The 13119-nt window shown below is 36.9% G+C and overlaps 1 protein-coding gene across 1 annotated transcript in view; it reads right to left on the reverse strand.

The window, feature by feature from the left end:
* Positions 1–1807: 1807 nt before the first annotated feature.
* EYA4 (EYA transcriptional coactivator and phosphatase 4) overlaps positions 1808–13119 on the reverse strand; it is a 275490-nt gene continuing 264178 nt past the window's right edge. The window contains exons 17-19 of the mRNA XM_046006790.1: positions 10813–10934; positions 8726–8826; positions 1808–5168 (exon numbers count right to left, since the gene is read on the reverse strand). Of these exons, the coding sequence (XP_045862746.1) occupies positions 5088–5168; positions 8726–8826; positions 10813–10934 (304 nt within the window). The 3' untranslated portion in view covers positions 1808–5087. The remainder of the gene's footprint in view (positions 5169–8725; positions 8827–10812; positions 10935–13119) is intronic.

Here is a 13119-nt window from a genome sequence, read left to right on the forward strand (position 1 = left end):
TAATTTTTTAAATGAATATTATGAACAGAGGTGGAACAACGGTTATCTTTTGATAGCTAAGGGAAATCACACATTCCCCTTTCTTTTTTTGTCCCTGGATCTCAGAATCACAAACCACAGACTTTGCAAATAGATCTAATTTTTACGTGATATTTTGTGGCTTTAAGTAATTTAAATGAAAGAAAGCTACTGATGTTGCATTTTATTATTATTTAATAAAAATAATGGGGGCAGAGGAACCAATTAGTAATTTATCACAAACTTATTTTTTCTTTTCAGATTATTCTCCATTAACATGTAACCCTTTTCTCAAATATGTCTTTACTTAGGACCAGCTTTGCTCTTAATTTTCATAAATTTTTAGGCAAGCAGACACTCCAGCTAAGTTGTAAAAATTAATGTTAGTTCCATCCAAACTTACCTGCACATTTTCTCTTTTTTTAAAAAAAATCTAGTGCAACCTTTTAAAATCTCTTTAATTCCAGACCATAAACATACAAGTGTTTTCCTATATGGTTTATACATTCCTTCAGCAAATATTTTTTGGGGTTTCCATTACATGCCAGATATTTTCCTAGATAGTAGTTAAATAGAAGTGAACAGAACAAAATAAGACAAAAATTCCTACCCTCACAGAGCACACACTCTAGTGGGGAGTCATCCAATACAAAGGATAAACAAAATTTTGTGCCATGTTGGGTAAGTTGAGGGAATATTATTTAATAGTAAAGCAGGGAAATGACAGAAGTGCTGGGCGAACATGTGGGACATACTCGATTTAAAGGTGAACCTTTTAAAAAGTTGTGAATGAGGATGTCTGAAATCTCCTTTCGGTTTGCATTTGAAGAGCAGATTTGCAAATAAATCAATACCATACAGAAGGTGATAAAGCTGTTAAAAGCTATTTAAGACAATGGACTATTACTCAGCCATCAAAAACAATGAAATCTTGCCATTTGCAACAACATGGATGGAACTAGAGAGTTTTATGCTTAGCGAAATAAGTCAGTCAGAGAAACACACATACCAGAGGATTTCACTCTATGTGGAATTTAAGAAACAAAACAGATGAACATAAGGGAAGGGAAGGAAAAATAAGATGAAAATAGAGGGGGAGACAAACCATAAGGGACCCTGAACTCTAGAAACAAACTGAGGTTGCTGGAGGGGAGAGGGGTGGGGAGATGGGGTAACTGGGTGGTGGGCACGAAGGAGGGCACGTGATGGAATGAGCACTGGGTGTTACATGCAACTGATGAATGACTAAATTCTACCCCTAAAATGAATAATACACTACGTGTTAACTAACTTGAATTTCGATAAGTAAAAAAGCTATTTAAAAACAACTCTACTTTTATCATTCTTGGAGCTACTTATAAACTGGGTCCCATATTCACCTAAAAAACCCTGCTTTCAATATTCTAAAAGGTATTATGTTGTCATTAATGAACTGCAACTCCTTTCTGCATTACACTTGAATGTGATTGCTCCTATGTAAAAAAAAAAAAAAACAAAATAAAACAAAAAACACAATGCAACAACAACAACAACAACAAATGCAATCCTTTTGGCACACCAGCCTGCTTTTTAGTCTTGATCAGTGACATTCTGTTATGTTACAGCTCAGCTTGCCTTAACTGCAAAGGACATCACTGAGACATAAGCAAGGGAAGATAAAAATACATCAGAAAGCTTAAATATACATTTCACATTATTTAGAATTGAGCTAAGTACACACAACAAAAACTCTACAACATGGGAGGGTGAAGAAAATGAAAACATTTCCAAAGGTATTTATTGAGAAATAGTAAAGATGTACATATTTTTACAAGCTTTTAATATTAATTTACATTTCTTTAAATTATGTCGGCCCCAATAATCTATACTTTACTAATACATAACAGAAACCCTTGACTTTGACTGTGAGATTTCCATAATGCTACCATAGTTGGGAGTCAAAAATGCAACTTTGGCTCATGATGCTTCAATTTGTTTTTGAAAGAAATACTAAATGTCATATTCATTGAGAACGTAGGCTCATCATAAACAAATCCACTTAAAAGAAAAAAACTTCAAATTGGAGCATGCTGTTGACACTATCTTGAATCTTTACTCATGAGACTAAGGAAAAAACATTTTTAGAGTTATCCACTTTTTTGTGCACCAACTGCATGATTCTAATTTTTTTTTTTTTATCTCTGAATTTGACTTACAGACTTTTGTAGGGATATAGTGACTTAATCTTGTAAGCTATAATATTGTAGCCAGGCCACCTGCTTCGATATTTCTCAAGTGTGACACGGGGTGGTTACCTTTCCTAGTGATGGACCACGTTCCTACATGTACTAGCCGAAAACTCAGTGACAAAACGCTTTTTGAATTGGTTAATAACAAGGCACAATAGTCTATGTCAACAGCAAGTGGGAATTGCCAAAGAGGTTGTTCCTTATTTTTTGTTTTTGTTTTTTTTTTGGGGGGGGGTTTGTTTTGATTTTTGTTTTTTTTAGATCAGAAAGGAAGAGGACCTCTGTTCCTAGCACAGGAAGGGCAGAGTTCTAGTCTGAGAATGCTCCAAGCTGCAAGACAGGCTGTGAGGTGGGCCATATCGGCCTGTGCCGTTGTTTTGGACAAGTTGTTTGTGAACAGCTTGGGCTTTATGCCAGCAGCCTCTTCTGAACACACAAGCAGAGGAGAAAATGTATGTGAGAAGCAGCACTGGGTGATGTCACCGGTGACCCTTCCTTTGCCTGTGAAGGACTGTTCCTTTCTGGTCCTGCAGGGTTAGCAGCATTAAAATCCTTGCTTGTTTGATATGAAAAATAATTAAGAGTCTAGATGCAATGCCACAATTCTATCATTTAAAGAAACTGGCTAGAAAGAAAATATTGTTTCATTCACAGTAATAAATATTTAAGGTTTTAGTGCACAAAATAGAATTGATAATCAGAGCAGCTCTTTGATTTTTTTAAACTGCCATTTTCAAGCTACATGCCAATAGAAGTGTGAGATGATGATGATGATGATCATGATATTATGAAAATTATTGCAAGCTTAATTTGTCTGCAGCAGTACTTGGGGCAGAGAGAGCCAAAAGTTACAAAAGTTAAAGAATAAGTTTAAAGTTTGTGTGATGAAATCGGAGTCTTAAAATCTGCAAACTTGGATCTCAAGCTCTTTCTGCCCGGTGTAAATATGGCCTTAGCATTCAGTAAAGAAATACAGGTTTACAACCTAGAAAATTAAACCTCACTTCCATAGTGAATGTTGGGATCAGTGTCCAAAGGCACTGATCTCACGGGAGCCACCGAAGCCTCAGATGATGAGCTATCACAGACCAGCCTCTGGTTAGGGGGGCTGCCTATTAGCTGGACTCCTGCTTCCACATTAGGACAGTTTAAACACAGAGCTGCAGGTGCAGACACCATTAAAACACTCCTAGATCTTGAGGTCTTAAATTTCCACAAGGGAAATCATGTCATACAAAATGACAGGAGAACTTGTATCGTGTTCTTAACATGGGCTACACACCAAGAAAAAAAAACACACATGCACACACAACGATGACAGGTTCTCCTTGAGATGAATGCAAGCCATTGTGCAGGAACAGGGCAGGCAGAAACGAAGGTGCATGGGTCTCTAAGGGAGAGAAACTGGACTGACGCATTCAGACGGAGAACCAGATACTATTTCGCTGTTGTAATTTTAGTATTGCTGCCAAGATCTGGCTCGCTTGCCAATTTATTTTAGGATGATACATTCTAGGTGAAATTTTCATTGACTCACCCTTTCTTCAGAGGGCATTTGGGCATTCGCCTTCCAACACTGATGACATTTCGTTTTTGCAACGGCATTGGGAATGAATGCACTTAGCTTTTATTTTAAGCCATGTTCACTCAATGTGAATTTCAAGCCATGTTCATGGCGTAGCCTAAAAAAGTTTGGGTGCTATTTGTTTATGAGTTTAATGAGACTATTTTCCTCTACACAACTTACACATAGCAAAAAGTCAAACTCAAAATAGTGTAAGTAGTCTTGAGTATGGCTCTTAGTTTTCTCCAGAAGAACTGTAAAAAGGGGTACTCGAGACTTCAACATACATTTCACTTTCTAAGTAAAGGTCCCACAGTCTTTCCCAAACCTTCTGCTTATGGTTGGATGCATAAATAGTTGCCTCATATAATTATTGGAATTATTAAGAACCCAAATAAAACACAAGCTTTCCTTTATTATCATTGTTTTCTTATTGCAACAAATACTCAGTTTCTTGGTGATGCAGTATTAAGCTTTGATAGCTTGAATTTTAAATTTGGTCATCTTAAGAATGATCACAAAGGTTTTTTTTGTTGTTGTTTTTGCTTTTCATTATCTACAGAGATTTTAACCAAAGTTACACTGTAACACACAAACGCTGTCTTGTCTTTAAGGCACAACACATCAGTATGAACATTCTGTTTGCCAAACTTAAAAAAAGAGACATTATTAGACTCCCATTGCCCATCCCCTTCCCTCCCCCCAAAATGAAAGAAACATTGCATCCACTTGCAAAGTCAGCTGCTAAAAAGTCACAGTAAATTATTTTCATCAATAATTTACACAAATTACAGGTCTAGATAGGATTGTCCTTATACAGTCTGAGTGCATTCCAATTCAGATTTTCTGGGCTAGGTAGGCTAAAGTCAGATTCAAACCTCAGGGCTGAGAAGATCTCCCATTTTGAGGAATGTTGTTGAACACCACCTTGTCGGACGGAGCCTGTGTTGGCGTTCTGCCAGGGTCAGCGTTCTTTGCTAAAGCTGTTAATTCCAGTGAGGACTCACTCGGTGTGTACCAGCAACCTCCACAGATTTTTTTTTTTTTAAACCATTAAAGTGTTGTAAATATAAGACCATAGAGCTTCCTTTCTGTAGCACTAAAGTTTATTTCCGTTCAGCAATCTGAATTCTTCATTCTGGAATTTTCATTCCAAATATGATTTCATCCTTTAAGACAATTTATATGTGTAAAGCCAGAGGCATTGAATCACACATAAAAATTCAGTGTACTTTGAAATTAAAAAAAAAAAATGGATCTCCAGCTAGAGAACACAGTTACAAATACTCTAATTCCAGTGCTTGATGAAGAGCCAAGAGGTCTGAGTGACTTGATATCCTCCAAAAGGGCATGTTGTGCTGTGTATTGACAGACGGAGGGACAGAGGAGAGAAGGGGAAGGAATGGAGAGAAATCATAACTATCGTCTCAATAAAGCAGCAATACACACCAAGACGTGTGGTTCACCCATGTTCAAGGGAGGGAACTCAAAGGAGGCAGAATCATATTTGAAGCCTTGGTAGCATCCATATTATATTGTCAAAATACTAGAGAAATAGATCTGAACTGGATTTTAGTGTTTATAAAAGCAAATACTGAGATTTCTTAGGTAGTTTAGTATTTATTCTGGAAAAGAATGACCAACATCAGCATCCGGGGAAGCAAGTTGAACATGAAAAGCCTCCATGACTGATAGAAAGCAATTTTTAATCACAACACTCCTTAGAGTTAGAAACAATATTTTTAAAAAATGATAAACTTCCTATGTCCAAGGCTTTTTGTCTATATGAGAGGAAGAAGGTGAATTTCTTTCTATGTAAAAATAATTTGAAGCTGGACTATAGAAGGTAGAAAACAATGTGGGGATGATCGACCTTCTTCCTTGTCTGGCATAAGTAATAAGCCAGTAGCATTGACTTATTTCACTGGTATGGGACTGAAAGAAATAACTCCAGCATCCATTCACAATAGGGGTGATATATATTAAAGGGGACAGAAACGACCTCTTGTGGGGAAAATATTCTTAGACATTACAATGGTTTGAGCCTCTCCAAAGATATACCAGGATACAGTATTTGTGGGATAAGTTTCACGAAAAATTATGATTCCAAAAAACTGTCTAAAAATACTCCATTGTGGACAATAAAGAAAAAAAGAAATAATGCATGATAGCAATTAAAACCAAAGTGTTATTTGTAATTTTTGCTGATGGTATCTTGTAGAATATGTATGTGTAGAATACATATACATATATATGTATTATACATATATATATAATGGAGATACATATATATGTATGTATAACATGGAAAATGTATTATAAAGGTTAAACATTAAAATAATAATCACTATTGTTATGATTCTTTGCTGTCCATTATGGTAGCCAGTAGGCCCATATATCTGTTGAGTACTTGAACTGTGACAAGTCCTGTTCTAAAAGCATACTGAATTTCAGAGACTTAGAATGTAAACATCACATTAGTAACTAGTGTATTTATTAGGTGTTGAGACAGTAATATTTTAACATATTGGGTTAAAGTGTATTACTAAAATTAATTCTCTCTCTTATTTTTTTTAATGCAACTTCCAGAAAACTTGCAATTACAATAATGGCTCACATTATACATTTCTATAGGGGGCTGTGGTTATAGATTAGTTCTTAACCTTTGAAATCTCTTCTTAAATTTGCAAAAGAAAACATGTTTCTATGTCCATTTAAAGCACAGAAATTCACCTAGAAGTAACCTTTTTTTTCTCATTCAGCTCAGATCTATTTATAATAACAAAATAGTACTTTGTATATCTGCGCATGCGATTATAGCCACATCCAAAGGAAAGCATGCATTCTGGATACTAGAGGAACCAGCCACCTGTGTTTCCAAACAGAACCCATAAGCCTTCACCATCACCAAAACTGTACCTACATAAACAACCATTTGGAAATAGCATTTTAACAAGGTTCTCTTCCACTTGGAGTCATGACTTTTTCTCCTGAAGTTTCAGGTATAAAGCAGAGGGTGTAACAACTGAAGAGCCAAGTCCTGTTTTCACACCGTGGATAAGTGGTGTAGACTTTATAGATTTTCAGTTTCAGGCATATAATGTTTCTGGTTTGGAAAAGTGAATTTATATTGCCCTGACCTAGGTATGTGTGAATTTCACATAGTCTACAAGACATGCAAAATGTTTTGCTGCATTTTTGCATTGACTACTTGTTGTGGGTCATGATGGTGCCAATACGAAAAACAACAGGATTCTAGACATGGACAAACTCCAAAAGATACTTCAACTGTGTGCCACTGGAAGGCTTTTTAGAAGCAGTTGGCAATGAAAGTTGGCTTTCTTGAGGCTGCATCTCTGGCCTTATACAGAATGTCCTAGGGGTCAGTGTGCTGTCTTGGGTCACTGATGCTGCCAACAATTACAACCAAGAGCTCTGTGGGAGTCAAAGCCTATGCCAGTTCTCTTAGTGTTAATGGAAAAGCATGGAATTTTTCAATTATGGCTTCCAATACTTCACCAAACCTTCTAAAACAGAAGCTCGTTCTCTTTCTTCACTTTGCTTGATTTGAATGATCCACAAACCAAAGTCATTTCTTTCAGCTTTCTAGCATAGCTAAACTTTTCTTAAAATTTCTTTTATTTATTTATTTATTTAGGAAAACAGAAATCAGGTAAACCCTTGAGCACACTGCAAGTGGTTAGTGAAGGCTTCATTAGATGATTTGAGATCTCCTCAGGATAAGGACAACATTCTTTCTATGTACAACAATATAAGCTGATATGTCTCTGCTTAAAAATAGCAAGCATCGGGGCACCTGGTTGGCTCAGTGGGTTAAGCCTCTGCCTTTGGCTTGGGTCATGATCTCGGGGTCCTGGGATCAAGACCTGCATTGGGCTCTCTGCTCAGCAGGCAGCCTGCTTCCCCCTCCCTCTCTGCCTGCCTCTCTGCCTACTCGTGATCTCTGTCTGTCAAATAAATAAATAAAATATTTAAAAAAATAACAAGCATTGTTTGCTTTATTTTACAAATTATATGATTTTTTTATCCTGGCTGGATGATTTTGGGACCATGCAGTAAAGGAAGCATTCGATCTCAGTGTTGTGTCAACTGATAGCTTGGTTCCTAGGACCAATCCCCGGTATCATTCCTCTTTTGATCTTGGGCCAACCATTTAATGGTTTTTAACTACCTTAATTTCTTCTTCAGAAATATGGGCCAGATGAAAAGGCTTATTTAAATACCTAGGGCCTATGAGATTTTCTGAATATGTTCAATGCCAGCTGCTTGGCTTCAATCGAATGCTAACAGCTCACTGAAACAGACAACACCCTTCTAGAAGATATAAGGCATACTGCCTCTATGTCTCTATGACAAGTTGGCACCAAAGGATCAGGATAATATATGTCATTCCGATAGCATTTACTAAATTCTCTAGCAACAGTGTTTTCCTTCAGCTATTAAATCTATCCTTATCATTTACCACCATGGAACACACTTACTACAAGGCACTCATAAGGACCATTGGCATAAAAGGTGGGTGAGCAGGAGGCTAAGAACAGAGCCATTCATGTGATTTGTATGGAGCTCATTAAAGCTATCAGGTTAAGCTTTATGTATTTAAAAATGGTTATTTTCCCCCACCTTTCTCAAAAATCACCATATCTGTGTGCATTACACTTACACACACACACACAAATAAATCTAAATTTTTGTACATTTCCTTAAATTTCAGGTAAAAAGTGCTAGACTCCAAATGGTTTCTTTGAATGTAAGTATTAACCTTCTCATGCTTACAGCTTTGCAGCTACACATTTAAATCATATGTCAAGCTGCCACTGGGCCAAACTACAGGAATGCAAACACAAAAGCTTGCATCAGAAGTATCACACCAACATTGTTTGAGACAGGTTACCTTTTTTGCTGCCTGTTCTTCTTCTACACCATCCCCAATTACAACATATACTACTTTTCTGCCAAACCTTTGCATTATTCGTTCAAAGCAACTTTCTTTTCCTGGAAGATAAACGAGATAAAGTTCAGAGTGAAGTTACCTGGTTAGCGGCATGCTCCTCATCTCGGCCATCTCCAATCACAACATAAGTTATGTTAGTGCCAAATCTGGACACTATACGCTCAAAACAGCTTTCCTTGCCTGAAAAACAATGCACTGCTTATTCTTCCAGCCATTGCATTCATTAACCTAAAGATTCATAAAGTGTTAGGTTAATTTTTCTTGAACATCAATCACTTAGACTAGCTTGCAACCTCTGGCTCTATGAAATCGACAAATATGTTTGAATAATATGTCTTTACTTGAGACAGAGTATTAAACAAATGTGTTCACACTCCAAAAAAGTCAGTAGGGTTAAACATTGACCCAGAGAAAATGTTAGCATCTTTTACACCACCAAAAGAATGCTGGAACAACTTTACAAGCAACCGTGAGTTTTAACATTTTTTTGTTTAATTCTGTGTATCCATTTTATTAGTTTAAGTAGTGTAGACAAGTCAGCTAGAAATATTATTGTAAAAATCTGAAGGTTCGTCTGTAAGGAAAGAGGAAATACTAAGATGTGCATTTACCTTGATAAACAACTCCTTTCTTCAAGTGGCTGGGAGCTAGTCTGCTCAGATTAATTGTACTAAGGGAGTTGTTTGGGTCACAGAACTGCTGACACCTGTCTCCTTTGACTGCACTACGGGAATAACATGGTGGAATTTCTACATGTTCTTCGTTTTAGAACACTGACATAATGCTCTGAATTTCACTCCCACAATGTTCATGCAGTCATGGCTATTTTTGCATTTTTTTTTCCTAATCTGATAGTTCAGAACTCCAAAAAAAATACTAGCTTAAAGGGAAAAATAAAAATGTTTTTTCAGATTAAATATAAGGAACAATTTGGCCAGTAAAAAAAAGAATCCTGTCCCAGCTAGAAGAAACACTTATGCTGGTGTGAAATCATTTGACGTGTCAAAATGCAAAATAAAGTGAGCTAGTTTAAGCCTGCTAGCACGAATACATACATTTCTGTAACGAATGAGTGGGCCTGGCATCAGGGCTCTGAGCTGCAGTGCGTATGACAATGTGGAATTTACATTACGAAAGCTTATAAAGGCTCTCTTTAACTCTACTCCTCAAACAGCTGCAACCAGGGGCTCTTTTTAGCTGGTGCCAATACAGAAACTCTGCGAGACCCAGCGCAGGTTATTTTTGGTAGGGGATTTTGGGATTCTGAGCTCTTGTCAAGGTGCCAGCACCTAAGTTTGCTGACCTGCGGGGTACATTATACAATCTACTTCCCCAGGCATTTCCTTGACAAGACAGTGCCATACAGAGGCTGTTTTCTTTTAACTCTTTCAGGTCGGTGAAGGTTAGGAAGCTCAGTTTTTGAAAGATGATTAGAGACATAGTCTCTTTAAGTCAAAGATGGCTCCAAAGACGGATAGTAAGCAAATAAACAAGGCTGTAGTTCTCTAATTACTGTGGAACATTGTTGAAAATGTAGATTTCCAGCCATTTGTGAGTTATAATTCATGAGCTATTTTTTTCCCTGGAATTAAGGATGTTACTTCCATCCACCTGGCACTTCCCTGTAATGCCAGCATTGTATTTTTATCTTAGATCTAGATTACTGCCTCTGCAAAGATGAAATACCGTATACCATCCTAATTAAGATATTCAGTACCATGGCTAAAGACACTCTGTTATTTAGAAAACAGGGGCTGCAATGAAAGACAAAATACAAAGACATAAATAAGTATACAGAACTGTCCTGATACTGACTTCAGAATTTCACTAGGGAACAGTTTTCATAAAATTTGCACGTGTACAATGGGTCACAGGCTGCTTTGTTATCTGAGCTCTGTTCAAATTTGCTTGATATTTTCGTAGCAAAACTGATAAAAGAGGGAATCATGCAGAGAGACATATCGAGAACAGCCTCCAAGACACAGATGTGAACACATTTCATACAGAGTTAGAAAGAATTTTCTTACCTATTTTAGTTGCACTGTAAATATTCTCAATGGGGAAAGCACCTCCTAAACTATAGAGGAGAACCTTCGCAAGTGCTGGGATCAGTTGGGTTGTCGTGACCAAGACATTTACGCAGTTACTCCTAAGACAGGGAGGAAATACGCAGTTGTTTTCTAATTCTAAATAATTTCTAATGGTGCAGGTTGTAAATGGTCACTGTGGTCTTTCGATTCCATAATAAATGGGCCCTGAAAACCTAACCTTTAAACGTCAACAGTTATTTATTTATTTACGGACTGTCTGCTACCCGGCAGGCACCGTGACGGGGGCTAGGAATACATCCCAAAATGGAGGACGTGGAGGAAGACAGGCAAAAAGAAGTCACGCATGGATGACATTTTGTCCCCGCCACCCGCCAGATCACAAGAGAGATAGGAGAGAGAGAAGGAAATAACACACCTGCAATATGAAATGTGTTCTATAACAAAGATCTCCTCCGGCTTCTGTGGAACCTTAGAGAAGTACACCTGCCTCCGCCAGTGGCAATTATGGGAAGGTTATCAGAGGGAGAGTGTAGCTCTAAGTTTCACAGGTATCCAGATGAAGTATTTTTTAGGGTAAGAGTTTATGTCCCGGGGTTAGAAGAAAAGTAGTAGACATAGGCAGAAAGAAGGTGATAGGATGGGTAAAAGGTGTTTTTGGATTTTGTGGGAGAAACAGTCCAGTGTTCCAAATCAAGGGGCTGAGAGATGGGGATCGTGAATAAGTAAGAATGGAGAGGACCCTTATTTAATCCAGAAAAGGTGAATCCCTGAATCTCCTTCTTAACAACAACAAAGAGCAAACTGCATTTAATGGGCTCAGTTTTAATCCATCCACAAAGGCCCTACTCTCTGAGAGTGACAGTGTCCCATTTTATAACTTACAGCTGTTTCTTTCATGGTAATATTTCAGGGAGATAAAGGAAACACTAAGAGAGTAGGAACTGTGAGGCAGAGATCTGTAAAGAATGGACTGTGGTCCTTCCTTCTGGATTATGTAAAAATTGATCCTTCCTGCCTTGAGGGGCTCAAACCACACACATCAAATTGGGACTCAGAAGGCATATAGGGATGGGCCTTTCTCTATTGGTATTTTGTAGCACAAGCCTTTAATACATATTAGTGAGAGCCCCAAAAATATTCTCGAGAAGTCTCTAGATTGATTTTCAGAAGCTTGGTTAGAATTTAGAAGATAGAAGACCAAGTTGGGTGCCAACTTTTTATAGTATGTATATGCTTATCCCCCAGTACACTTAATATTATGCTTTATATTCTTTAGACATATCCTGTGTAAAGAAAAACTGCAATTTGTCCCAAGAACATTATAAAACCTGTATAGTTACAGGTTTTTAAAACATTTTCATTTCTAAATTATTTCCATAGATAACCTGATTTTATAATGGGAGCTCTGACTTCTGGAAGTACGTGATGAGGTGCTCACTTATATGGGATAAAGAAACAAAGCCTTCCAGAGGTAGAAGTTTAATAAGTATCACCAATAGAAACCTTAATGCTGCTGATAAGGCATTAGAGACCTAGAAAGTGATTTGCCTGTTATCAGACAGAAACTCCCAAAATCATGGCAGATTATTTAGCATAATGCATAAACACATAACTGTACTGAAGTAATATTTTGGAATCTAGCTTTGCCACTGAGATAGTGATATTTGGAGTTATATCATTTCTTTTCTAAGTTACAAACCTCATATATACTTGTCAATTATAGACTTTAAAATTGCAAACATTGCATTTATCTAATATTCAATTTATAATGCATTGTAACTTTTAATTACAAACATTGCATATATTTATAGGTTGCATGTATATACATTTGTGAAATATGGGAAAATATCAAGAACATGAAAAGCATCAATTATTTAGCTATCCAGAGAGCAGAGAGTAACTGCTCTCACCATTTTGTGTGTTTACTTTCAGGATTTGTTTGCATACAGATTTTCTCATTAGTACCATACTATATATATAATTTCTTCTACACTTCTTGCTTGTTTGTATCATGAGCCTATTTATTTATGTCATACTCTCTATAAGTCCTCCTTTCCTCACAAAATATAATGTGTGAAAACCACTTGTGGCTGCGGGGTCATATTTTTTTAAAGTTAGCTCACTTAAGATGGTTTGGTTTCTAAACATTATATAAATAATGTCTTACATAGAAAAATTTCCTACACATTTCGTTATGACCTTTGACTATATTCACAGGAGAAGAATTGGAGCTGGAAGGTGCAAACTTAGCTAACAGCTCAGAAATGTAATTCAACCATGTTT

This window comes from Meles meles, chromosome 5, assembly GCF_922984935.1.
Source record: "Meles meles chromosome 5, mMelMel3.1 paternal haplotype, whole genome shotgun sequence".
NCBI lineage: Eukaryota > Metazoa > Chordata > Mammalia > Carnivora > Mustelidae > Meles > Meles meles.